General features: G+C 42.0%; 1 protein-coding gene across 7 annotated transcripts in view; it reads left to right on the top strand.

Moving 5' to 3' along the window:
* anp32a (acidic (leucine-rich) nuclear phosphoprotein 32 family, member A) overlaps window positions 1–26,524 on the top strand; it is a 43,566-nt gene extending 17,042 nt beyond the window's left edge. For 3 of the 7 annotated variants that reach the window (XM_069910575.1, XM_069910574.1, XM_069910576.1), the window contains exons 2-7: window positions 13,807–13,956; window positions 14,689–14,811; window positions 16,068–16,266; window positions 21,295–21,437; window positions 23,493–23,555; window positions 25,419–26,524. In XM_069910575.1, the coding sequence (XP_069766676.1) occupies window positions 13,807–13,956; window positions 14,689–14,811; window positions 16,068–16,266; window positions 21,295–21,437; window positions 23,493–23,555; window positions 25,419–25,700 (960 nt within the window). In that variant the 3' untranslated portion in view covers window positions 25,701–26,524. Of the gene's footprint in view, window positions 1–13,806; window positions 13,957–14,688; window positions 14,812–16,067; window positions 16,267–21,294; window positions 21,438–23,492; window positions 23,556–23,630; window positions 23,698–25,418 lie in introns of all 7 variants that reach the window. The other 4 variants (XM_069910579.1, XM_069910578.1, XM_069910577.1 and 1 more) reach the window with 3 other exon arrangements.
* Window positions 26,525–27,073: the final 549 nt, after the last annotated feature.

The following is a 27,073-nucleotide window of genomic DNA, read 5'->3' as shown; positions in this document are numbered from 1 at the left end:
ACACAAAATTCAAAGTAGTAGCTGTTCCTTCAAAGGTCCATTAGGGGCCTTGGTTGGTGGGGGGGGGGGGGGGGGGGTGAAATGGCAGATGTTGAAGTTCTAGTGTATTGAGAGGTACTGAGAGGATGGAGGGGGGTGGTGGGTGGCATTGATGATGGAAGAGCGTAGGGATGGCATCTCTTCGGGATATTGAGTAGAAAACCCAGTGGCTTTAATATTAGTTAACGAGAAACTGCAGTTGCTGAAAGCTAGAGCACCACCCAAAATGTTGGGGCAACTCAGTGGATCAGGGTCTAGGCAGTCAATATCTTGGACTGGGAAGAAAGTGGGCAGAAGACAGAATAAAAGTGAGGGAAGGGCACAAGTTGTGTGTGCCTTTGAGATTGACTGCATTTTAAAGACCATTTAGTTGGCTTACTTTCTCTTGTACAAATGGCATCTTGTATGTTCAAAAGATATTTTGCTTTGTGTTTGGTCCAATGCCATTTGAAGTTGGACCATGTGGACAGGTTCTCAAAGAATCCAGCAAAATTGAAAGGACTTTGAGGTGATGATTTGAAAAAGAAAGATGATCATGGGGACATGGAGGAACCTACAGACATCATGAGGGGAATTGACTAGAAATGTTAACTGTCCATGGAGGCTGCTTGACCCTGAGTTTCTCCAGCTTCCTGCTATTTATTAAATATTTCCAGCAACTGCAGTTTATCAATTTAACTCTAATGGTGTTTGATCTTCTATGGCCAGAAATGAAAGCGCTTCGACCTTGGAGAAGTTTTGGTGTTGGAGTAGGTTATTGGGTTGGGTGGAGAGGGGTCAGATTTCGCTGGGCTGGAGATGGTAGCAGTGACGTACGTGACTTGGGGCTTGGTAGAATAACGATAAGAGGGTGAAGGTATTTTGTTAACTTCAGGGACAATATCCTACTACTTAAATGTGTTTGTTTATAAACTAGGTAGTTCTTTTTGTGTTGCTTTTGTAACTTCAGGGTGTTAGTTATCCTGGAGATGCAGTGAAAAGAAAATCTCATGACCTTGAGATTGGTTGGAGCAGGTGATTTTTATGTACTGCTGGTCCTGGATTTAATTTTTAAAAAAGCGGTGGCAAGTGTCTTTTCAAAAATGTTTCGGTAGCATTGATCCATCTTCTTGAGGAAGTTGTAAGAAAAGCAGCTTACTCTTCTGTTTGGGAATTGGTGGGGTGGAAGTAGTTTTTGCAATATTTCCATTAAGCACTCTGCATAACCTTCTCCAGGCTTTTGATCCTTGCACGCTGCCAACTAATTGACTTGAAGATCCCTTGTTGCAACCCTCAGTTGGAAAATACTCTGTCTTTATTTTACCCGTGCACTTCAAAATGTTTTCAGTGACTGAGTGTTTTCGTGGAGAATGTAGAGCACACATGTCAAACTCGGGCCCGATATGATCTTGCGGGCCAAATATAATTCTATCAAATATGTATTAGAGCCGGCCCGCTGGCTGCCGCGCCAGTATAGCGCATGCACAGCAAATACTACAAATCCCAGAATGCTTTGCAAATGCATTGGCGTCAGCCCGCTAATCGCCCCCACCGCCTCTGTTTACTTTTATTAGTATCTGCGACCTGTCGCCTAACTCACATGTAATTAAACCCCTTACGAAAAACAGGACCTTTCAAGACAGGTGGGAGGCAAACTCTGACCCCAGAGTTTGATGAACTTACATCTAAGAAGAGATGCCAAGTGTCTGGTTTAGATCCAGGTCCATCAGAGTAAATCACAGCGTAGCAAGCTGAGCTTGGACTCATATTTTCTTTGGTTAACTTTGGTCTGTTCATCGTTGAAAGATTGGATTTTCATTGAAGCAAGTTGTTATTTTTTTGACTTGTTGGCTTGTGGAAAAAAAAATACATTTAAAAGGAGCTTAAAGGCTATAGAGAAATATTATTGATTGAATATTTTATTTCTCATTTGTTAATGCTTCTTCTGGAAAGAGTTTAACCAAAACTATTATTAAACATTTATTTTAATAAGAAAAAGTTTACATATGTTGAAAGAAGAGAAAACATGCAGATGTTGTTGAAAATTTTCAATCAATATTTAGTTTGGCCCACGACTTAGTCCAAGTTTTTAATTTTGGCCCTCGGTGAATTTGAGTTTGACACTCCTGATGTAGAGCAAGGAGTTCTGGAAATGTTTGATGTGCTTGTGTCCTCTGCTGAGAGCTTGCACGTCAATAACTCCATTGTTACTGAAATGAGACTCTTCTTTGCAGGGGCCAGACTGACCTATAACTTTTGCAGTCAAGATCAGTTCAGATCGAGGACGCTTAAATTAATGTGGGCATAAAAGATTGATCACTACATTTGGGATGAGACTTCAAATAATCATTCATGAGAAGCAGGAACTGGAGATGTTCCTTCAGTCCTGTGAGCCTTCACTACTCTTCAACAAGATGTGGCTGATGTATCGTTCTTCTCCACTTTCGTGCTCTGTGCACACATTAATTTCCTTCTTGATTAATACTTGTATACCGGCTTTGACCATGTTCAAGGATTCTGCTTCTACACTTTCTGGGTCAATGAATTCCAAAGAAATTCTTCCTTGTCTATCTGAAAGAGCATCTCTTATTTTAGACATACAGTACAGTAACGGGCTCTTTTGGCCCAAGAGCCTGTGACGCCCAATTACATCCAATTGACCCTCAACCCTGGTACATTTCTGAACGTTATTCCCATGCAGACACGACAAACTCCTTACAGTCACTGCTGGGTTCAATGCTATTTTGGTGGCGCTGTAACACACAGCTAACTGCACTGGTAATAATTTTGAAATTGTGATCTCTGGTCTTGAGATTTGTCTTGTCAAGCCTTAGGAATCTTGCAAGTTTTCTGTATGTTTCCTGTCCATGTTGGAGCCTGTGATTTTTGTGGAATTGACCTTCACTATTCATTTGCAGATTTGAGTATCACTGATAAACAAACGCATGCTGGAGCTGTTGGGATATTTTCCTTGCCCTCTAAACATATCATTCGAGGCCAATAACTGATAATCTTTCTGTCATTTTGGACAGTTGTTGGGGTGGATGGTGGAAAATCTCGAGTCACGTGGAATAAACTGAATAAGGAACGATCAGGTGCATTCATGATGAGTGATTGCACTTCATTTAGTAATGATAAATCTCTCGGCCTCTAAAGAGAATTTGAGTCGTTCAATAGGCCAGTTTCTTTGGTTCTAGTCCAGTATGTCATCTATCTGTGGTTTTCACTCTGCTTCATCCCCATGGTCGCCCCGATTTTACCCCTTCCGAGGCATCTTTACTCCACCACCTCCCCCACCCTCCCTGCATCTTCTGTTCTCCACTTCCCAGTTCATTCGATGCAGTCTGACCTGCTGAGTATTTCCAGTAGCTTGGGTTTTTTTTTTAATGCCACCCTATTCCTGGAGTCCTCGCTCCTACCTCAATTTGCCCTTTGCTATGCCTTTCTCCTGTAGGCATAACTAAATAAATGGAGCAATTTCCAAACTTCATTCTGATCTAGACTGTCTCAGGGAAGAAGAATAGATAAAAAAATGCCAGGCTTCTGTTTTGATGCAATACCTGGTGTGCTCAAACACTTGATTTTCCAGCAGCAATGATTTAACTTTGGCCCCCATGATTGAACATCCTACAAGAACTTGCCTATATATGGAATAACATTTCTCCCATGGCCAGGTAGCAGATAAATGCTTCCTGTACCCTGCAGGAAGAAGGCAGAAAGTTGAATTGTGAATATTGTGTTGAAAGTGTTCTTATTACGGCTTCAAAGTTAAAGGCATGTGTTTCATTGGGTTTTGTGGAGACAAGTAAGGAATACTTGAGAATGTTCCTTGATGAGTATTGGGGTCATTGACTTGTGGATCTTGGTGACTAAATTTCCATCATCTGTTTAATATTGTAGCTTCTGGCAAAGATATGAGAAACATTAACAATTCTATCTGCAGAGAACCACTCTCCCCACCTCAACTTCTGAAATTTCTGCGAGGACAAAGCTTGTCCATGTATTAGGGCCAACTAATAGCCTGCGTGGGAAAATGGGACATGCAGTGCTTTCAGAGCCTTGGCCCCTGGTCCAAAAGCATGACCTTATCCATGCCCAAACTGACTTTGCACATCAGTGCTGTATTCAAGATGAACAGGAGAACTTGCCCATCAAGCAATAAAAACCCTCTTCCTATTTTAGAAGAGCATGCAAGTCTAGCAATGGTCCTTGCTATTATTGATTTTTTTTTTCACTAGACCTCGAGCAGATGATCTGGTTATTATCAAGTCATGGGGTTGGCTTTCCGGCAGTGGTGACTGCACTACTTGTTGGGCTATTTATTGATATCACATTAAAGGTAATTGACCATTGTGTTCTGGTTAGAATTCTAACACTGGTTGTCTTAAAGACAGGAGATATGGGGAAGTTTGGGGAAGATGCACCCAGGTTCTGTGTTGGTGGCCAGTGATGGTTGAACTGAAGGGACACTTGAGTTTTTGAGGGTGAGAGATGAGACATAGAACAACTTGAATAGGTGGATGAGAACTTTGAAGCAGAGTTATTTGTGATCAAGGCTATAATTCTTAATCTTCACTTGACATTGGAAATGGTGGAAGAAAGGTCCTAGGAATGAATGGTGCTGATAAATCATGAGTAGAGGGCTTCTGTGTTGGTGCAGTTAGTTGGCCTCTGAACAGTGTACAAAACCACATGTTGGTGGCTCAAGACCCATATCTTGTGCCGACTGTGTATGCATTTGAATATAAAGCAGCACAGGAACAGGCCCTTCAGCCCATTAAGTCTGCTTCAGACATGATGCCAATATTGAAACTGCTGCTTACATCATCCCTCCGTCTGGATATTTGAATGTCTACTTGAAAGCCTCTTTAATGCTACCAGTTTCTGCCCCTACTTGCTCTGCAGATTTTTTAAACAAACCCAAGCATCCGGGTAGACCCATTGTTTCTGCCTGTTCCTGCCCCACCGAACTCATTTCACCCTTGACTCCCCTTTCTCCCAGGTCCAATTCCTCCCCCAACCCCGCGACTCCTCACATGCCCTCCATCTCCTCAATGAATTTAGGTCCCCTGAACCAGACCAACTCATCTTCACGATGGATGTCCAATCCCTTTATACATCTATTTCCCCACACGGAAGATCTGAAGGCATTTCACTTCCTGGACCAAAGAGCCAACCAGTCACCCTCTACCACCACCCTGCTCTGCCTGGCAGAACTTGTCCTTGCCCTCAATAACTTTTCCTTTAACTCATTCTCACTTCCTCCAAATCAAAAGAGTAGCCATGGGTACCCAATGGGTCCCAGCTGTTTGTGGGCTTTGTGGACCAATCCATGCTGCAAGCCAACACAGGCAAGACTCCTCAACTCTTCCTCTGGTATATCGACAACTACATCAGGGCTGCCTCGTGCACCTGCGATGAGCTTGTCAACTTCATCCACTTTGCATCCAACTTCCACTCTGACCTCAAACTCACCTGGTCCATCGCCGATAATACTCTATTGTTCCTGGATCTCTCTGTCTCCATCTTGGGAGACAAGCTTTCCACCGACATATACTACAAACCCTCTAACTCCCACAGCTATGTAGGCTACATTTCCTCACACCGTGTCCCCGCAAGGATTCCATCCCCTTCTCTCAATTTCTCCATCTCTGCCGCATCAGTCCAGATCTTCTGAAATGTCTGCCTTCTTCCACAAATGTGGCTTCCCTTCCACCACTATTAACTCAGCCCTCACCCACATCTCCATTTCCCGCTCATCTCCCCCGGCCCCCTCTTCTCCCCACCCCACCCCAGACACCACCAACAAAGAATCCCCCTCATCCTCACCCCACCAGCCTCTTCATCCAACACATCATCCACTGGAATTTCTGGCACATTACAGGATCCCACCAATAGACACATCTTTCCCACTCCTCTCTCGGCCTTCCGCAGGGACCACTCCCTCCGTGATTCCCTCATGCACTCATCCCTCTCCACTTATCGCATCTCTGGCTCCTTCCCTTGTGCCAGGAGGAGGTGCAACACTTGTGCCCACACTACCTCCCTCACCACGGTCTGGGACCCCAAACAGGCCTTTCAAATCAAGCAACACCTCACCTGTACATTCAGAGGACTTATTCACTGCATCCAATGCACCCTTTGTAGCCATCTGTACATCGGAGAGACCAGTCGCAGACTGAGAGATCGCTTCGCTCAGTACCTCCTCTCCGTCTGCAACCACAGCGACCTCTCAGTGGCCAATTACTTCAATTCTGGGCCACACTCCTGCACTCACACGCCTGTCCATGGCCTTGTTGTACTATCCCACCCTGACCACCTGCAGATTGGAGGAACAACATATTTTCTGTCTGGACTCCCTCCAGCCAGATGGCATTAACATTGACCTTGCTGCTTTCCATTAAACCTGCTTGCCTATTTTCTTTCTCTTTTCCCCCCCCCCAATTTCCTGCCTTTCCAGTTCTTTCACCTACACATTCCTACCATCCCCCCTCCCTTCTCCACCTATCATCTCCTGCCCTGCTACTCCCCTTCTCCCTCCCTCCATGATGACGTTCACCATCATTTTCTCATATTTTGGTGAAGGGCTCAAGCCTGAAGCATCACTAGCATATCTCTGCCCTTGCTACATAATGGACACTGACCTGCCGAGCCTCTCCAGTATTTTATTCTTACTTCAACCACCATTGTCTACAGAATTTTGTCATTAGTGTCCATTATTTTCTACCCCAGTTGGCCTTCAGATTAGGAGGTACACAAGTATCGGACGAGGCTTGGCTTGTGATGCCTTTCATGGTTGAAAATCCCACCAGTTCTGACTATTAAAGACACGGGAGACTGCAGATACTGGAATTTGGAATATAAAAAACCATCTGGTGGAGGAACTTATCCAGCAGCATTAATGAGAGAAAAGGAATGTCATTGTTTCAGTTAGGACCCTTCATCAAGGGCAGCTTCTGACCCAAAACTTTAACCATTTTTCTCTCTGCTGCTCGACCTCCTAAAGTTCCTTCACCGGAGTGATTTTTGCTTGAAGACGTCTCCCAAGTATCCAAGCCCAGACGAGTTTTGACCTTCTACCTAATGTCATTAAAACTGATGAGAATTGTATAGTGCAGAAACAGACTAAAGTAATTATGTTAACCATCAAATATCATTTACTGACACTTAGCCTATAGTTAAATAATATGCAAGTGTCCTGCCCCTTCCCCTCCCACTCTTGATTACTCTGGACAACCAATTTTTTTCTAAAGGTCAGCTTCCTGAAAATTGGGGACTCTGACAACTTCAAGATGAACACAAAGATAATTTCAGATTTGTTGTCTCATGTAGGAAGTTGGAGAAGCATTAAAATAACTTCTATTAAATTTAACAGGTTTAATCCCATCATGGTGCTGACGTATTGAGTTAGTCCAACTGACCTAAAAATGTTTTGATGCTGATTTTCATTTGTACTCGGCATCTGATGCCTCTGGTGTCAGTGTCCAACAATAGTTGGCCTGCATTGATGGATTCCGGTTGCCCTGATACCGCTTTTCCAGGACATTGCGACCGTGTCCATCACTGACTGCACCCAGATCGGCAGGGAAGGAGTCCCAAGTGCGAATGCGGAACATGAATTTTCAACTACACGTCGCACTTCGTGGTTTTGTTGGTTTGGGATAGATTTTTAAAATACGACAGGAGATTACAAAAATAGGTGACTGTGTTTGATGGCATACAAGATGCACAGGCATTTATGACCCTACATGTTTGGGTATTTACGGATCATCTGGCCTTGGTGGCCGCCATGTTGTATTTGGTGGTGTTTCATTGAGAGCGAATGCAAGGGCGAAGAGGTATGTGTTCCTTCCATGTCTGGGATAGTGGCAGCAGCAGTGATGGCCCTCGGGGATGGGGGTGGTGATGCTCGTGGGGGAGTTGGCAGCGATATTGAATGGACAGTGGGGGATCTCTCCCTCCCTGATACCAGGGCCAGGTGCAAAACCATGCCCTCCAAAGTGTCACCTTCACATAAAAGACTTGGTGGGGGTGGGGGGGGGGTGTTGGGAGCATTTTTTTATGAAGGGGGAAAAAGTGGGGGGGGGGGGCGGTCTTGTATGCCATCAAATACAATGTACTGTTATCCTAAACAAAATTACATTATAACAAAATTTAAGGCAATTTTCGTGATCAGCCCAAAATCCATAAGATGCACCCAAGGATGTTCGGGAAGCAAAATCTTCGTTGTCCAGTGTTATCTGGTTCTCTCCCATGGCTATGTAAGAATTGTCTGTGGTGACTATTTCAAAGGCATTTCATTGCTGTACTTGTGTCCTGAAAGTATGAAGGAGGCTATAAAATGCAGACCTTGCTTCCAAAATTTCAAAATGATGGGGGCAGGGGGTGAAGTGGCATAAAAAGGAGCAAAGCACAATTGCTGCTTTAAACATTGTGGCCAGTTTTTTTTTTTAATCAGTGCCTGCTCAGCCAGAAATGCCAGCTTGTTGAGTTGGGCTATTTTTCCCCCCTCCTTGTTCTGCCATTGAAATGCTGTTTCCTCCTGATCTGACCTGAAACTAAACTCGTTGTGGGGATAGGAAGCCGTTTGTGCCGTTTCCACTGGGCCTCCCTTAACTGGGACACTTAATTTCTTTTCCACTGAACGTACTGATCCCTTCAATTGGAAACGGGTGACTTTCTGCTGTCCCTTTTCCACTGGTTTTATTAGCATGCTGGTGTCCACAAACGCTGTGGATGTGAGATGGAGTAGAGGTTGGTTAATCCATGGTGTGAAATGATGTCATTCGACGCTGGCGTTCGGACAGTGTCCCTGTCCCATTAATTCCTGGTACAGGGTGCCAATGGAAAAGGGGCTTTTGGCTGAGTTTTTTCCCCTACAAAAGCACTTCTGATTGCTACTGCTGTGTGAATTGAATGGATATCCTGGGATTGGCAAATGTGAAATCGAGCCATTTACACCATTTTTGCTTTCTGTGGTTTGTGTGATCAATTGTATCCAAACTGTTTGATTCCAAGGGATGCAATTCTGTAATTCCCTGTGTCCCATTGGGCAAATATCAAGCAAATAAATAATCATGCCTTTAACTCTGAAACTTAAATTCTTTTCTTTGTCTTGGCTTCGCGGACGAAGATTTATGGAGGGGGTAAAAAGTCCACGTCAGCTGCAGGCTCGTTTGTGGCTGACAAGTCCGATGCGGGACAGGCAGACACGGTTGCAGGGGAAAATTGGTGGGTTGGGTGTTGGGTTTTTCCTCCTTTGCCTTTTGTCAGTGAGGTGGGCTCTGCGGTCTTCTTCAAAGGAGGTTGCTGCCCGCTGAACTGTGAGGCGCCAAGATGCACGATTTGAGGCGATATCAGCCCACTGGCGGTGGTCAACCTGCTAATAGTAACTTCAAAATAAAGACTTAAATTTTTCATTCATCTCTCTTCTCTCTTTGGCTTGGCTTCACGGACGAAGATTTATGGAGGGGTAATGTCCACGTCAGCTGCATGCTCATTTGTGGCTGACAAGTCCGATGCGGGAGCATGTTTAATTAGTGTCCCTAGTAGCATAGAGCCATGCCTGTACTGTCAAAGGGGGGCGGATATCGTATTGGCTTAAATTATTGTTCCATGAACTGACATTTTTTAAATGGATGGCTTGTTTATTGATGAATTGCATTTTGGACTAATTTGATGTTCATGAATTCATGTGTTCATGAAGCTAGCAGTTGGCTGGTTTTTTTCCTCCACTTGTTTCCTTCTGATGGGAGCTCTGGTGGGTAGGTTGAACAACGAGGAAGAAGCTGGAAAACTTAGCAATTTTTAAAATGGTGTTAGGTTCTCAAATTTGGCATTATTGCACACTGTTGACTGCCCCCTCTTGATTTGTAGGGTATGCACCTGGAGTCAGGAGGTAGGTTTTGTACTGAATATAAAATGCTTGTGACTTGTCGGAGCTGGAATGCCAATGTTGGATACCCGGAGTTAAATGCCACCATATTCCTCCTGGATGTGATTTTTTTTTTAATCCTTGGCTAGCATTAGTTTGAGAATAATTATCATTCTCTTTTGCTGGTGCAGTTTATTCATTCGAATCCTGCTGGTCTCCCTTGGGTTAGAGCATGGTTACGCCCAACCTCTTCCTCCAAATACAATTGTGTTGCGTTTATTCCATGCAAACTCCTCTGTCCTGTAACTTTGCTCTCTTGTACCGTCTTATTGTCCTATCACTACATTTTTGATACTCGCAACAATAAACTTGAACTAACAAACAAGGTGTCTTCATCATGTTTGTCCTGCAGAGTATACTCTTGGAACATAATATTGGAGGTGTTGTCCATGCCATATCTCCCCAGCCTGGCTTTAGGTCAAGTGCCATTTGACAGTTTTTGTATTTCTGAAGTTGGCCTCTAAGGAATTGCATTGAAGATTTCAATGACTTGTTAACTTCTGCTCACTGTTTGAAAGATCATAGACACCTTGGTCATATTCATTCCCTGCAATATTTAATACAGTTGTCTATGATGAATTTAGCAATAGTTGGTCACTGATATCCTACCGATCTAATGGCATGGGCATTCAGGCTCTGGTAATTACATATCCAATGGGGGCTTATGCAGGTTAAATATTCTGGCCCTCAGTGAACAAGAGGGATCTGGAAACTTCCTTGCTGAGCAAAGTCTTGTCGGTTTAATATGATAAATGATTTCAACGGTCCTTCTATTTGTTTGTCAATTTGCATTGTGGTACTTGAAAAGAAAAGCAACTCATTGCTCCTCGAGTTAAAATTATTGAACGTTGTTTAGTTGCAAACCAGCCATGCCCCTGTTCCAGCACATTGTAAAAGCAGGACAATTTACTCAGGATTTTGTTAGACTTGGTAATGGTTTCTTTTCAAGTATTGTTCTAGTTTTTAAGGTGCTTTTAATGTAGTTATTGAAACATGGGGAGACTGGAGCCAATGTCTGCATAACAAGATCTCACTCCATTAGTAACATTGATCAACTTGTCACGATGACTTGCTTTCCTGTGACTCCATGATGGTACATACGAACATCCCACTAGCATTGAAGGCCAACATCCCATTTGCCGCCTTGGTTACCTGCTGCATCTGGCCAACCCATATTTTGTGATTCATGCACGAGCACTCCCAAGCCTGCTGCAATTTTTCACTATTTTGTAACCGTGGTGCCCTGATAATGAAAATACTTAATTCTGTGGATGTAAATCTTGTTTTTGTCATAATATTCTTTCCCAGAAGTTGATGAATTGTGTACTGTTTAAAAAGCTGGAAATCTGAAATAAAACGTTGTAAATACATAGGTTTTATCAACCTCCATTCCCTATCAGATGTTGCCTGACCTGTGTTTTGAGTATTTTCTGTGATTTTTAGCTTCGGCTGGTTGAGAGAGTGAGTACGTGGTCTGTGTGTGGAATTGGATTTCATCATTTAATACTTGGAGGATTTTGTAGGATTGGTTGAGTTCAGTGGCTTTTCCACCAAACATGTGAAATAACTATTGACAGCAAGGAGGAGAACACCAGGATTGCTTCAGATTTAACCATTGTTCTTTTAATTTTTTTTATTTTTCACACTATGAACCATATCAATCAAAATACACACAAACATTTCCCTCTTGAATATACACAGTGGCATTTTCCCTCCTTCCCACCCCCCTCCAAACCTATTATCATTGTTAAATCTAAGATTACCAAAAGGCTGGATTTCTGGAGGTAAGATGTGAGTTTACATCCTGTCAATTTGCACTTTCATTTTGGAAGGAATCCTTCAGGAATCCACATTATTTTGTCAGGTTTATAATTCACCTTTGGCTCCAGTAATCTCAGCTCTTGATTTCTATCCAGTTTCAAAAATGATTTGGGTTGATTGAATTTGTAGTGACCCTGGTGCTTACCTCTGCTGTGATACTTGTACCTGGCTGTGTTAAAGTGAATAATAGAAGTTCGCTTCAAGTTAGCATTGCACTCCTAACTGGTGTAACTCCTATACATTAGCTCGAGTTTAGATGTAATTGAAAGATATTATGTCAACCTGGAAATTAGAAGATAACTTGAGAATACAACAATGGTATATAGAAATGAATAAATGTATTCCATTAGAAAAAATAACATATAATTTAAGAAATAATATTACAATATACAAACAAATATGGGAGCCGTACATGAAACACAATAGAGAAATCCTACCGTGGACTTCCATCACCTAAAATGACAGAAGGAGAAGACAATGAAAAGAACTGACAGTAAAATTTCTTGTTTATTTTATTAAGTGACAACATTGTTTAATGGGTTTAATGTATCTTATAGATTGAACTTTAAATAAATGGGAAAGGGAGGGAGGGAAGGGAGGGGGAAAAAGGGGGAGAAAACGACACTATATATTTAAGAAGAAAAATGTCTGTATCTTGGTCAATAAGGTTTATAGTGTGAAAAATAAAAAATTTAAAAAAAAAAGATGATTTAATTATTTCTTGAGGTACAAGTAAGCAATTAGCCCATTGAGATTTCTGGGTGTATCTAGAGGCCTTTTCACATTGGTAACCTACTAAATTGGTGTGTGAATGACCCACTTCGAAATGCAGATCAGGCTGGTCACACTGGACCAAGAAAAATCAGTTCCACCTGCCTTTCGGTATTTCAGAACCAACATCCAACAGTGACATCCTGAGTGATGTATTATGTACTCCCCTTCAAAAATTTTTAGTTAGTAAAATTGTAGAGCGCGTCGAAAGAACCAAAGACTTGTTGATCCAAACCAAGGCTTTTATTAACTAAAAGACTGGAGCCTATCACAAGTAGGTCGACCAGTCCAGAATGACCTGGTCTGGCTAGGAGCAATCCTTTGAGACCTGCCAGTAGGTGTGGCTACACTCTCAGCCAATCACAATCATCCTACACATTGGTGATAGAATCTGTTCAGGCAGTGAATGCTTTGTTCTATAAAGAGATTACCCTCACTCTCTGGGTGTGGGTGTGTTGGTGTTATGAGTGAGAAACAGATTTGATGGATCTCAAAAACAAGGACTCTGCATGCAATTTTGCAAAGGACAGGTGTAGGAAAATGGTACTGAGGATAACTCACACACATGCACACAGTTTATAGCATGTATGGGAAAGTGGTAGCAGAAATAAAACATGAGCCTGGGAAAGTCGCACCGACGATTAAATGTATGTGCACAATTTATAGCAAGCATGGGAAAATCACAAGCAAAATGGTATCTTGCCACCCAACCATCAGAACTGCTCGAAGTAATGAGGTTTTTAAAACTCCATACTACAAATGTTCAATTTGATGAACAACGTCTGGACTGTTTGCAGTCATTCTGACAGGTTCTTGTTCTCATTCTGCACTCTTTCCATACGCTCGTTAACAGTGTTCTCGGCTGTGATCTTCTCCATTTGTTCTTTCCATTCCCTTCCTCTTTAAGAACCTCCCATGCATGCAAGAACGCCATCAGCAGGTCACTAATGGGATCGGGCGTACTGGATTGCCCATTCACACTGGAGCCGGGTCGAAACGGATCAGCAATGATAACTATGCAGTTAATTGCTGGGTCAATTTGGACACCACCCCCCCCCCCCAACTATACCAGGTTGGGAGCATTCACATTGGCAGGTGACCTAGTAAATTGCTGGCTAATTATTGGGTACAAGTGCCAGTGTGAAAGGGGATATGTAACTTGCTGTGGGGTTACGGGAGGTGTACACAAGTATAGTTTCTGGTCTCTTGTACGTTCTGTACTGGGCTATTCTGATTGTTTGTTTCCCATCTTGTCTCCCCAGGTAAAAGAGCTTGTACTTGACAACTGTCGTTCAAATGAAGGCAAAATCGAGGGGCTCTCAGATGAGTTTGAAGAATTGGAATTCCTTAGCACAATCAACGTAGGATTATTGTCAGTCGTGAACCTACCAAACTTAAACAAACTAAAGAAGGTGGGTAAAGGCCTGCTGGCTGTTTCAGGTACTTATTTCAATTTGGCTGGTGATGGAATAAATTCTGGGGTGGTGGGAACCAAATTTGAAGCAACTGCAGCCACTTAAAGTTGTATCTTGGTAATTCCTTTATAGACAGGCTTCTGAGTTCTCCTGTAAATATCCCTGCTCTTAAAACTTCCTTTGCACACAGACTTTGTGTTGTGGAAGTGGCTCTTGAGCTTCTAAGTTTCATCTCTCTGTTGACAACGTCCCATGTGATTGAGACAAATGTTGGGATTTTGTCCATGAATAGAACTGCATCATCTTGTTCACACAGCAGGCCCATGGGCTTGAGTTTGTGCTGCCACTGTGTATCATAATTGACTATCATGTCTTCCCTGAGGTATAAACTTCACTTCCTGCTCTATAACATGGCTTTATGTTATTTGGTCTCAAAACTCGTTTTCTTCATTATAATAGTGTTTTTTTTTACATATGGCAGGCACCATCAAGCCCTTAAATTTTCCCAAAACCTCCCTTTGCTCCCTGCAGAACTGAATTAATTTTCTCTTGGCAATAGCAAGTTTGGTTTGTTGTCTACAGTTTGGGGAAAAATGTAATGGGAGATGTGCAGATGGAATTCTTTGAAAACCATAGAGTCCGGAGTGGATTCCATTAGTTACAAGCCCATTGGCTCCAGATACTCAGTTTTGTTTACATTAATAGTTCAGTGTTTTTTTTTATGTCCAGCTCGAACTAAGTGATAACAGAATCTCAGGAGGTCTAGAAGTGTTGGCAGAAAAATGTCCGAATCTCACGCATCTCAACCTCAGCGGCAACAAAATAAAAGATCTCAGTACAATAGAACCTCTGGTGAGTTTACTCTGAATCTGAAGCTTCGATATTGTTCCAGGTGGACTAATGTGTGCCCTAACTGGGTGAAGGCTGCCCTTGGACAAGATTTGCTTTGTCTCCTAAGCCAATGGTTTGTAAAAGGAGAACAGGCCAGCTTGTTATCAAATGGCATTTTTTTTTTTTTTTTTTTTAATTTTTTTAATTTTTCACACCATAAATCACATTAGCCATGATATACACTATTTCTTTTTCACACATATACAGTGACTTTTTCTCCCCCCCCCCCCCTTTCCTCCCAAAACAACCCCCCCCACCCCCCCCTCATCCATTTTAGTTATACAATCTAGGTTGCATTAAGCCAGTCAGACAATGTTGTCATTCAACAAAATTACACCAGAAATTCTACTGAGTCCATTCTTTTCTTTCCTTCTCCTTCCATCAACTTAGGTAATGTTTATCCCTGGTAGGTTTTCGCTATTGTATTTAATGTAAGGCTCCTATACTTGTTCGAATATTTCAATATTATTTCTTAACCAATATGTTATTTTTCCTAATGGAATACATTTATTCATTTAAATTTGGTAGTTTCTTCCTTTTAATTTGGTTATGTATTCCATTAATATTTAAAGACATATAGTTCAGCGTAGCTCTTTTATATTTTGTTTATCTTCTCTTTCCGTTTTTCCATCATTACCTTTCCTCCTTTTCCATTTCTGTTTTCTTCAAATGGCATATTGACAGATTTTTGACCAGAATTAGATGGGCAAAAACAAGAAACTTGAACTTTGGATTGGAGTTTTAATGTTCAAAAGTAAATTTGTTTAAAATAATGTTTCCCAAGGTATTGTATGTCAAGATGTTGAGTCATTTTTATTAAGATCAAGCTATAGATGGACTAATTTGCAATTAATTACTGTCTTATCCTGCAGCATTGCTGATTCATTGGGCCACAATGGAGGGACAGATGTGTGACCTCCATAGAGTCTAGAGGTTTTGCCCATGTTCTCTGGTCCATCTTCACACTGGTAATTCTTGGAATTACTTGCTACTGGAGAAACCTCTGCACAACTGATCCCATCTTAAAGTTCTAGCTGTTATGTGTGATCATGGGACGTTAGACAGGAAATTAATGGGGGGGGGGTGTATCTAAATTTTTTTTTGCATTGACTAACAATTTTGACTGTAGTCTAGTATCTCGAATTATTCTGATTGTGTGTGTGTGTAGTGTGATCCGCTTTTCAACATCGGATTTTTTTTTAAATCTCCTGTTACAGAAAAAATTGGATAGCCTGAGGAGTCTAGACCTTTTCAATTGTGAAGTAACAAATCTAAACGATTACAGAGAAAACGTCTTCAAGTTTCTTCCGCAGCTGACCTATCTGGATGGATACGATCGTGAGGATAAGGAAGCGCCTGATTCGGATGCTGAAGCGTATTTGGAGGGGATAGACGACGATGAAGAAGATGAAGACGGTATTGTTCTATCTTGTGATTTTTTTCCCCCCCCCCACCAAAGATCCTTTTCAATCTGTGACTTTGTAAATTTGCCTCTTTCCACCCCCACCCCTCCCCACAGGCCCTTGAAGGTACAGGTTTAGTTTTTGGGTTTGGCTCTCAGGTGAGAGGGGTGTCTGCACTATATGCTCTTGAACTGACCCCTGCCAGTTGCACCTGCAGGAAGAGGTGAGAAGAAACCTTTGAACAGCCTACTTGGGAAATACTGGGCGATCCTCTTGTGCTGAATGGTGTTGAGCAAGTAAGGTGGCACACGGTTAGCAGAGCAGGTAGTGCAATGTTATTATGGCACCAGCAATTTGGGGTCCATTTTGGTGCTCTGGAAGGATTTTATATGTTCTACCTGTGACCTGCTTGAGTTTCCTCCAGGTGCCCCAGTTTCTTCCCACCCACCAAAACGTTCGGGGTTTGTTAGTTAATCGGCATATTTGGGCGGCATGGGCTTGTGTGTTAGAAGGGCTGATACTGTGCTGTACATCTAAATTTCTTTCCAAAAATGTATTAATGAACAAAAGTTCAATAGCCATCTATTTAACCAATGGATCTCTGTTGACTCTCCTTCATTCAACTCCATTCTCTCTTTGGGACCACTCAGTATTTTTGGCAAGTTAATGGCAGAGTGGTTGCCCCACACCTGTTTTTCTGCTCCCTAGTCTCTGTTGGAGAAAAATGTATTGTTTTATAACCAGGTAAATCTGACTTGCACATCAAGACTCCAGGGTAGGCAGCTGGTTTAATTAGTATTCGGGTTGTGTAAAGGATTAGCTGCCCTTGACATGGAGATGACCAAATGTGAGGCCATCCACTTTTAATGCTAGGGTCCATAGAATATATGTAATTATCAAGGGTTGCTTATGTGCTGTGATTTGCATTGGTATCAGAGCCCATCTGATTGAAGTGATTGCCTCTCCTTTTGTCCCCAAATTGTTTAGTATTACTGTTCGTCAACCCAATCATTGAGGATAATCAGACCGCTGCTTGTAATTCTTTGCAGGTACTTCACAGAAACTGCATTCTGACCCATAAATTAATCATCACAACCTTTAATAATCAACTTGTTTGAATCGTTAAAAATGCAACTGATGGAAATTTGTAAGAAAACAAAATGGCAGAAACACTCAGCAGGTCAAGCAGGATCTTTGGAGAGAAAAATGGTCATGGTTTCAGTTCAGTGATTCTAGAAGTTGTACAGACTTGTGTGGAGGTCACTTTCTGACCTCTCTTAACAAATGCATTTTTGCTAGATTTCTAGTCAGCATAGAGATAAATAGGGGAAAATTTAAGAAATTCAATAGATATTTGTTAACATGATTACATTATCCAAAATGATTGTAGACTTCAAATAGTTAGCATTTTAAAAAGAACTGGAGATGCTAAATCAGTGTATTTTTTCTTTCTTTGGCTTGGCTTCGCGGACGAAGATTTATGGAGGGGGTAAAAAGTCCACGTCAGCTGCAGGCTCGTTTGTGGCTGACCAGTCCGATGCGGGACAGGCAGACACGATTGCAGCGGTTGCAAGGGAAAATTGGTTGGTTGGGGTTGGGTGTTGGGTTTTTCCTCCTTTGCCTTTTGTCAGTGAGGTGGGCTCTGCGGTCTTCTTCAAAGGAGGTTGCTGCCCGCCAAACTGTGAGGCGCCAAGATGCACGGCTTGAGGCGTTATCAGCCCACTGGCGGTGGTCAATGTGGCAGGCACCAAGAGATTTCTTTAGGCAGTCCTTGTACCTTTTCTTTGGTGCACCTCTGTCACGGTGGCCAGTGGAGAGCTCGCCATATAATACGATCTTGGGAAGGCGATGGTCCTCCATTCTGGAGACGTGACCCATCCAGCGCAGCTGGATCTTCAGCAGCGTGGACTCGATGCTGTCGACCTCTGCCATCTCGAGTACCTCGACGTTAGGGGTGTGAGCGCTCCAATGGATGTTGAGGATGGAGCGGAGACAACGCTGGTGGAAGCGTTCTAGGAGCCGTAGGTGGTGCCGGTAGAGGACCCATGATTCGGAGCCGAACAGGAGTGTGGGTATGACAACGGCTCTGTATACGCTTATCTTTGTGAGGTTTTTCAGTTGGTTGTTTTTCCAGACTCTTTTGTGTAGTCTTCCAAAGGCGCTATTTGCCTTGGCGAGTCTGTTGTCTATCTCATTGTCGATCCTTGCATCTGATGAAATGGTGCAGCCGAGATAGGTAAACTGGTTGACCGTTTTGAGTTTTGTGTGCCCGATGGAGATGTGGGGGGGCTGGTAGTCATGGTGGGGAGCTGGCTGATGGAGGACCTCAGTTTTCTTCAGGCTGACTTCCAGGCCAAACATTTTGGCAGTTTCCGCAAAGCAGGACGTCAAGCGCTGAAGAGCTGGCTCTGAATGGGCAACTAAAGCGGCATCATCTGCAAAGAGTAGTTCACGGAATGAGCTAACTAATGGCCTGACACTTTATATGTCCAAAGAAAAGCACATAATTTTTATAGGGAAGTCCTGTCTTTTGAAGTGAACCAGGCAGAGGAAAGGGATACAAGAGAGGGCTTTTTGGTGATTTTGTTATTAATTAGTGTATTAGTATATAATTAGTGTACTAACTTGTGACTTTTTAAAATGCTGCCAGATCAGATGTGTGTGTTCCAACACTTGTTTTAGTATGGTCTTGACAACGTGATAAACCCAGGGAGTGTTAAGTTGTTGGTCCAGTGAATCTGTGGTCCTTGCACTGATTACTAATCTCTTGGCGTGTTGAGTTTGTTAATTAATTTACTGGACCTGCACATGGATGTGTTGTTAACCACATTGGGTTCTGCAAGTTTTTTTTAAAAATTTTAATTCAAAGATCACAAGACAAAGGAACAGAGTCTGTTCCGTAAATCTGCACGAAGCTACTTTACACTCGTTCCAATTTCCGGCCTTTTCCCCATATCCCTTGATGCCCTCACGAATGAGATTCTTGTCTAAATACTCCCAGTAACAGGCTCTTCGATCCACAAATCCACGTGAAGAATTAACCTATCCACCCCGTACATCTGAAGAACTTGAGAGGAAATTGGGAGAATATACAAACTTCTTACAGTTGGATTCCAACATGAGTTTGCTGGCTCTGTAATAGGATTGCACTAAACTTTCTCCCCTTGAATATCTTTTGAATTATTTTGTGGCTGAGGGTTTGACAGCGTGGTGGCCATTTGGAAACTAAACAAACCTTTCCCAAACTGAGCAGTTAAATCTTCAAACCAGAAAATTCTAGGTTTTGTTCTTGTGGTCATTTTTGTTCCCGAAATATTAGTTATCGGACCAGTCAGTGTTCAATTTCAATCTTGTCAGATTCCTGTGCATCTGTGGTTCTGCAGTGTGATAACTCTAGTGGTGAAATACAAATTAATTTTACAGTGTTTCTGCATTTATTATTTCTACACATTATTTATTTTAATTATTTATTCTTTATTATTTGTGCATGGGGTGGAGACATGGTGATAATGATGGACTTGAACTGCCACAGGCCTTGTGGTCCAAGTGGTCGTGCTAGATTCACAGGATGCAAACAGGCCCTTTGGTCCATTGAATCTGTGCTGACCATCAGGCCCCCATTTACACTAATTCAGTTTTATTTCCCCATATTCTCCTCAGCTCCAGGCACACAAAGGGCAATTTACAACGGCCAATTAATCTATAAACCCACAAGTCTTTGAAATGTTCGAGAAAACAGGAATTCCTTTCAAGCTTCTCCAGCCACAGAGAGCGTGAGCTCTCCACACAGGCAATGTTTGAAGTGGGGACTGAACGTCGATCATAGGAGCTGAGCCACCCTGAATGGCAATTTCAGGGTTTTGACCTGGAAATTTTTTGATGGAAGCAGCAGTCCATCTTTTAAAAAAATTTGTCCATAAACTCGCGACCACTCTCGCCCTCCTCCATACTGCGTGTGAGAGAAATGAGCAAAAGAAACTGGCTTCGTGGAAGTCTCCTTCCCATTGTTCCAAGACTAGTGCACAACCTTTTACTTTATATAAAAAAAAGACTTAATATATTCATTCTTTCCTCTAGTATTTAAAATTGAAAAATTGATTTTGGGGAAGATTTTGGAAGTGAAAACAAAAAGTGATGGGATTGCAGGATGAAGTTTTGCAAGTGTGTTCAGGCTTGAATTTTTGGTCATATTACGGCAAATTGTACTGAAGCAAGCCTTGCTCAAACTAATTCAAAATACTTGCTTGTTCAAGTGGACTGCATGAAATGGGATGGGAGAGGTGATGGTGAAAGTTGTGAATATTAATGAAATTTCTTGTGGAATTGTGTTCATCTCTGTCCTTGAACTTCTGTGGGGAAATAGATTTCTACAGTTGCCATTTGCAGTTCTTCGAGATGAATTGGTTTTCAAAAATTTGATTTGCAATAAAAATATGTACAAAGGAAAACAGTGCAGTCCTGTTAGTGCCATCTTTGTGTCTAAGTTAGAGTTAATCCTTTACTGTGTAGCATCCATTGTTACTAATGTGGCCCCCTGCAGTTACTCTTCCCTATGTTTGAGCTCAAGTTGTTGCTTGGGAAGGCGAGGAGAGGGTTACCAGCTCACTCTGCCTTCTGTAGTGTTGGCTAAATGTTTCGGTTACATTCTGATGTCCACATTGATGGTGGCATTGTGAGTGGGGAAGGGGAGGTGGGAAAAAAAATTCACATTATAAAGAATGGGTTTGAGGGATGCTGTAGTTTGCCTGCCTTCTATCTTGACTCTTTTGAACCATTTATTGGGTCATTATCTATAGTTCATTGTGACATAGCGGAGTCTGGAAAGCCAGCTGTTTGACCTAGTTTTAAGAATGGAGTACTCCCCAGTCCATTGAAATCATTGAATGGTTCATCTGTCTGTCTTGCATTGTCCATGATCTAAAGATTTTAGATGCCATTGTAACCATTTCATCTCCAACAATGAGGATTTAGAAAACATTGGTTTTCCTTTTTTGCATTGCGTTAATTTAATTGCCATTTTGTTTTTACTCTTGCTGTGCAGAGGTTGACGAGGAAGAGTATGATGAGACAGCTCAGTGTGAAGAGGACGAAGATGAAGAAGGGGAGGAGGAGGAGGAAGAGGAGGATGAGGATGAAGAGGATGAAGGGGAAGAGGAGGAGGAAGTTGTCAGCGTAGAGGAAGAGGTATGATTTAATACAGCAGAGTCCCAACATTGTGCAATATCATGGGAAAAGACCATGTAGGTTCTAATGCTCTTGGCACCTTCAAGATCCTCTGGTTTCATTCAGATTACTTTTTTTGAGTTGAAAAATGTCATTTTTCTTGAGGTTTTGTTTGAATGGATCGTGAAACTTCTGAAGATTCTCAACTACCTGGGAGAAGGAATTTTTTTTTATTGTAGCAGATAAGCAGGTTCTCTGAATTCAGTGGGTGGCGGTTGTTAGTTTTCAGGGCAGTATTGAGGGCGAGCTACCTCTTTGGCGGTGACATTTAAACCGAGGCCTGCTTACATTCATGTTAGCAATCTCTCGGCAGCATTTCAAGATCTAAAGGATATCCTCTTTTTAAAAAAAAAATTATCAATTTAAATCTTCCCCTTGCAAAATGGCTGCTATATTTACCATATTTATTACATTACGGCAGGACTTGTTGACTACGGTTTTCAAGATCAGAGTTTATGAAATGTTTTACATGAAAGCCAATCCACTGATACATGTAAACTTTAGAGCATTTTAGAAGACAATACTTGAAAAATCTTGGCACAATAAAGCTGTAATTTTTGGCTGTTAACTAGCTTTTTGTCTCCATTGCCTTGGCCATTCAAATTTGTTTCTGGTGTTTGTAGTCAGAATTTAACTCCACTCAAAGTTGTTACATCCTGTTGGCATCTGAACTTTCATCCCCTCATAAAACAAAATGCCACACTTCATCCTGTCCTTTGTCCTTGCATTCTTTGAAGTGGCTTGTGCTTTGTAGTTGAGTTAAAGGTGTACTCGATTGCAGGACCCCATTCTGAGTGGCTGTAAAACTGACCAAATACCATCTCCTCAGAACATTAAAAAAAATTACTTGGTTTCCTTTAAATAGCTCTTGCATTGGATTATTAAACAATCTTTTTTGGATCGTGTCAATCTTGGAGTTGCATTGCAGGTCTGGTTAGAATGCACAATGTAAACCTCAGGAGGAAGGCAAATGAATTCTTCCTCTCTGACGAGGTTTAAAAAAAGTTAATTGCCAAGAACAGTGCAAGGGGAAATTGACCAACTCTTCCCGAGCTGACAAAGATTTTGCTCAATAGTTGTACATATTTCACTGTCATGAGCTAAACTGCATTTAACCATAATATATCCCCAAGAGGAACATTATCAAAAACTATTTTACCCTGAGATACAAGGGCATTTTCGAGCTAGTTGAAGGAGAGGCAGGGTTTCAGAAAGAAAGGGCTGTGGGAAGACTTTCGCAGTTTGGGACATGGGTGAAGATGGCAACTCTCAATGCTGGAGACTGAGACAGCTGAAGAAGCAACCACCAAATGGGGAATGGTTTGTGCGGGCCTCTGCTTCAAGGTTGTATGTACTTTATAGCAACATTAAAGATGCACTCGACTGAAGGACCCTGTTCTGAGAGGCTGTAAAAATGACCGTTTCCTGCATCCTGTGTTGGTTTATTTTAAATGTTTCTTGCGTCTCATTATCAAACAGTTTTTGGGTGGCACCTGTCTTGGCGTTGAGATCAAAGTTGAAGTCGAGGCTCACATCTGCCAAAGAGTGTGATTGCAAAGCAACTCCAGTGTGTTTCAAAAAAAACCCCTGCTTCTCCACCTCCTGAATCCCTTCAAATGATTTTGATAAAATAATTCTAGAAAGTCCATTGTAAAGGACTGGCATTTGTACCGTCTTGCCATGTCCATCTCCAAATTGCTCAGGTGCAGTTCATGTTGCAGAAACAATATCCATCCCCGTGACCAGCAACCGACCTTCTGTACGTTGGAAAAAATGTTCTCCATTGGTGTGAGAGTTGCTGCTTTAAATGTTTCTTTCGCTGGATGCCCTAGATTCCACCTGATAGGTTCATTTTTAACCAGTCACAGTTCCTTCAGCCTCGTTCACCTTTATTGGCTGCTAGACCCTTGGGTTCTGGAATCCTTCTGGAGGCCTCCAGTATTTTCTTCATTTGTATCTACTTTTTGCCTTGCCTGGCCCAAGCAGCAGGCTCAGTGTTAATTTTTTTTTTTTTAGTTACGCTTCTGTGATGCACCTCGGTGCATTTGGTCGTCCAGAAGTTGGGTCCTTCTCTCGAAGGTGAGAACTTTGCTGGTTTCCAGTTGAGAATTGTTCGGTGGTAACGGATGGGATTTTGTTTTGATGCCCCTCTAGGAAGATGATGAAGAAGACTTCAATGACGGTGAATTAGATGAAGAGGAGGAAGAGGATGAGCAATCTGGTGTGTACATGACCTCCTCACGTGAGCGTTCTCATATTTGTTATTGGCCATCTCTCGGCAACTGAAGGGTTGTCAAGAGTCCTGCAGTACTTAAATGGGCCTCTTGTCACCTTATGTCCACGTCAAACATTCGGAAGGAAAAAAAAGTGGTTTGGTCAAATAATCTAGAAAGCAGCTGCCTTTGTAATTGGAACTAAATCTGGGCAGAATAGGAAGTGAAGTGGATTTGATACTTCAGTGAATTTTGAGAGCATGGGGATATACAAATAGAAAATGCGGATCCAGATCGTCAGGAGCTAGAGGAGTCCACAGTATTCACCTCTTTTACAAACACCACTGTATTCAACTTCAGAATTTGAGTTTTAACACTCTGGAATTGTATATTGTGTCAGTGGTTAAGAACCTGCCATGACAGTGAGTTGCGTGCACACTCCTCCTATAGGAATACACTGCACCAAAATGTCCACAATGCATTTTGTGTAACCTTTCCCAATTTATAAAACTGCCTAACAATGGTACCCTTTTGTAAATTGGGGATGGCATGTTTGACTGGGACTTGCAGAAAGACGAGGTGATCTAATTGAAGTCTTTTCTGTTCAGAGGATTTGATAGCAGCAGGCTGAAGAGACAATTCTGCAGAAGGATATTGGGGCATATTGGAATCGATTTGATTTTTTTGAGGAAGGTAGACCCAGATAAAAGAAGTGAGGTTTGAAAACATTTCCCATCCTTGTGAAGCAATACTTGTCATAGAACCAAACTCTCAGATGTGGGGGAGGGGGGTGGATAAAGCAGTTTAAACCCAAATTATTTTGGGTTGAAATCTGGAATATTCTTTTCCCCAGGCTGCCCTGCCCCCCCTGCCCCTCCCCTACCAACCTTGCCAGGTGATGAGAGTTTTGGGGGAGAGGGGAGGGTTGTGTCAATAGAACATTTTAGCTGAGATGTACAAGAGCAGGAAGCACAATGGGTTGCAGAAGCCTGGCATGACCCTGAGGATTTGTTTTCTGGCTTTCTGTTCTGAACCTTCCACAGGTTCCCTCAGATACCCTCCTTCCTTTTCCCTCAGATATTTAGGGGTAATGTTTGCTTGGTTGGGAATTATTCTTCAGAATTGGCAGGATGCAGGCCATTTTGGCAAGAAATTGCAGAAAAATTAACCAGGATAACGGGAGTGGCCTTCACGGGCGACCGAGAGCTATATCGATTAGGTAATTTCGTGGAAAAAAGCGACAAATTGATCAAATCTCATTTATAAAAATAACACTCTCTGTAGTGAAAAAATGTATTGCGATGGGAAGCCCAACTCCCTCCTATTTATAGCACGATGGACTCCGGAAATGAACAGCTGTATACCTATTGGGGGGGAAAAAAATTACATATAAAGAATAAATATGACTCTTTTGTAAGAGTCTGGCAGCCATACTTGGACCACATAGGGGCTCAGATACAGTAATAAAAAGGAACAAAGTATAAAAGTAACTGACTACTCTATATACTTAAAATATATATAAGCTCTGGCGGTGCAAGAAAGGGATGGTTTTTATGAGAAAGTTTAATATATATTAAAAATGTTGCTATGTATACTTCTGAAAAAATATTCATAAAAAGAACCGGCGTGATGCTCAGTAGATGACCTCCCATCCCATAAATTCGAACTTACCAGCTCTTTGAACGCTTGATGGCCTTGCTGCTCTTTTATCATGTTATTTTTCTTTCAGATCCCTTCCCCTCACAAGAAATCAAAGGACAGAAGAGGAAACGAGATCCTGAAGATGAGGGCGAGGAAGATGATTAAATTTCCAGTGTTAACCTCCTCTTGTGACTGTTTTTACCTGTTTTCTCCCTTTTCAAAACCCCATCCCACTGTTGCTGTGGGAATGATGTGTGTGAGAGAAGCTTCCATTCCTTCTGGTCTGAATATCTTTTTCTGCTTCTCCACCGGGTGTTGTGAATTTGGAAGAATTGCCCCCGTTGCAAATATGGGCAAGGTCCAAATCTGATGCCTTTTTGTTTTTGTTAGATTGGTTCAAACAGCCATTTTAAAAACCATATCACAAATCATATCCACAGCAACATGTACCAAGTGGCATATTCTAAAATAAAAAAAAAGGGTGTGTTTGTTTTGTGCAGTAAATGGTTGCCAGTTTTGGGAAGTGATGGTGACTTTTTAAAATCACCCGACTGCCCTTTAACCCCCCCCCGCTTCCTTTTTTCTGGCTCCAGTAGGTGTGAGAGATTGTTTCTGTATATAGTGACCAAAGCTCACTTCCCCACTTCCTTCCTCTGTTCACAGCCCGGATTTCTGAAAGGTGGCACCCATTTAACTTGTAGTCCTAATTGGTTGGTAGTGTAATACACCGTTGTAATAAAAACTACTACATTTGAACCCTGATTTCCCAGCACAGTGTGCTACTTTATGTTCTGTAATATATAATCTGAATACCGTAGAGAAGAAACTGCAATTTGTTTCCTCCTTGTGCTGTACACTTTGAATTTTTTTACACACATCCTTGTGCAGAAGAATAATTAAAGCATGTAGTGTTGAATGGGCATGTTTTCATACATCCGAAGGCTTAATATTAATGCAGAATTGTATTTTCTTATCTTGGCAAAGTCAGTAATGTTGACTTGGGGTGGGAAAGAGAAATGCCTAGTGAATGTACAGACTTTTACTTTCATATCTGGAGTGACTATATTCCTTCAATATCTCACCTGTACAAAAGTTTGCCACAGTTTTTTTTTTCTCTCAGCAAAGCCAAACTTTTAGTTTTGTCTTTTTTTTTTGTCATTCAACAATTTCAATAAATCCTTTTTTTATATACAATTTTTGTGCATTATTTTGAGGGTTAGGCTGGGTTAGTTTTTTTGGAGGGGAAGTTTTAAAATGTAGTTGCCTTGGGCTACACATTTTGTGCTTTGGCTGCAGACACTGGTATTGTGCTTTAGGGGAGCAAGGTTGTCGTGCTGGGATTTGCAGCACATTAACTTGCCATCTGCACTTGGTGTTCCAGATTGTTCTTGCTATTTACCTTGACAGCTATTAGAAGGTCATTAGGTAAATTTAAGATGAATACTGGGTTATTAGCAAAAGAAAGGTTGGGCCTGCACTCCTTGGCCTTTCGAAGGAGCAATTTCTCAGCAAGAGGAGGTGCAAGGTGTTCCTTCCATCCGATAGGCCACAGGTCACCCTTGGGCAAGGTGTAGTATCTGTTTAGCCTCCCAATCAGGGTCATGTGAAGCTATGGGTTGCAGGTGGTTCTTACAAGCAGATTCTACAAATTGGAATTTACGGTTGTAAAACTAAAAATGCTGGCCAGGTGAATCTGCAGACCAATGGCCAGGGTTTTTTTTACTCGTCCAATGCAGACCCTGC

Source organism: Narcine bancroftii, chromosome 14 (genome assembly GCF_036971445.1).
Source record: "Narcine bancroftii isolate sNarBan1 chromosome 14, sNarBan1.hap1, whole genome shotgun sequence".
Taxonomy (NCBI): domain Eukaryota; kingdom Metazoa; phylum Chordata; class Chondrichthyes; order Torpediniformes; family Narcinidae; genus Narcine; species Narcine bancroftii.
Note: the sequence above shows the minus strand (reverse complement) of the source record. Positions and strands in the feature narration are given on the sequence as shown.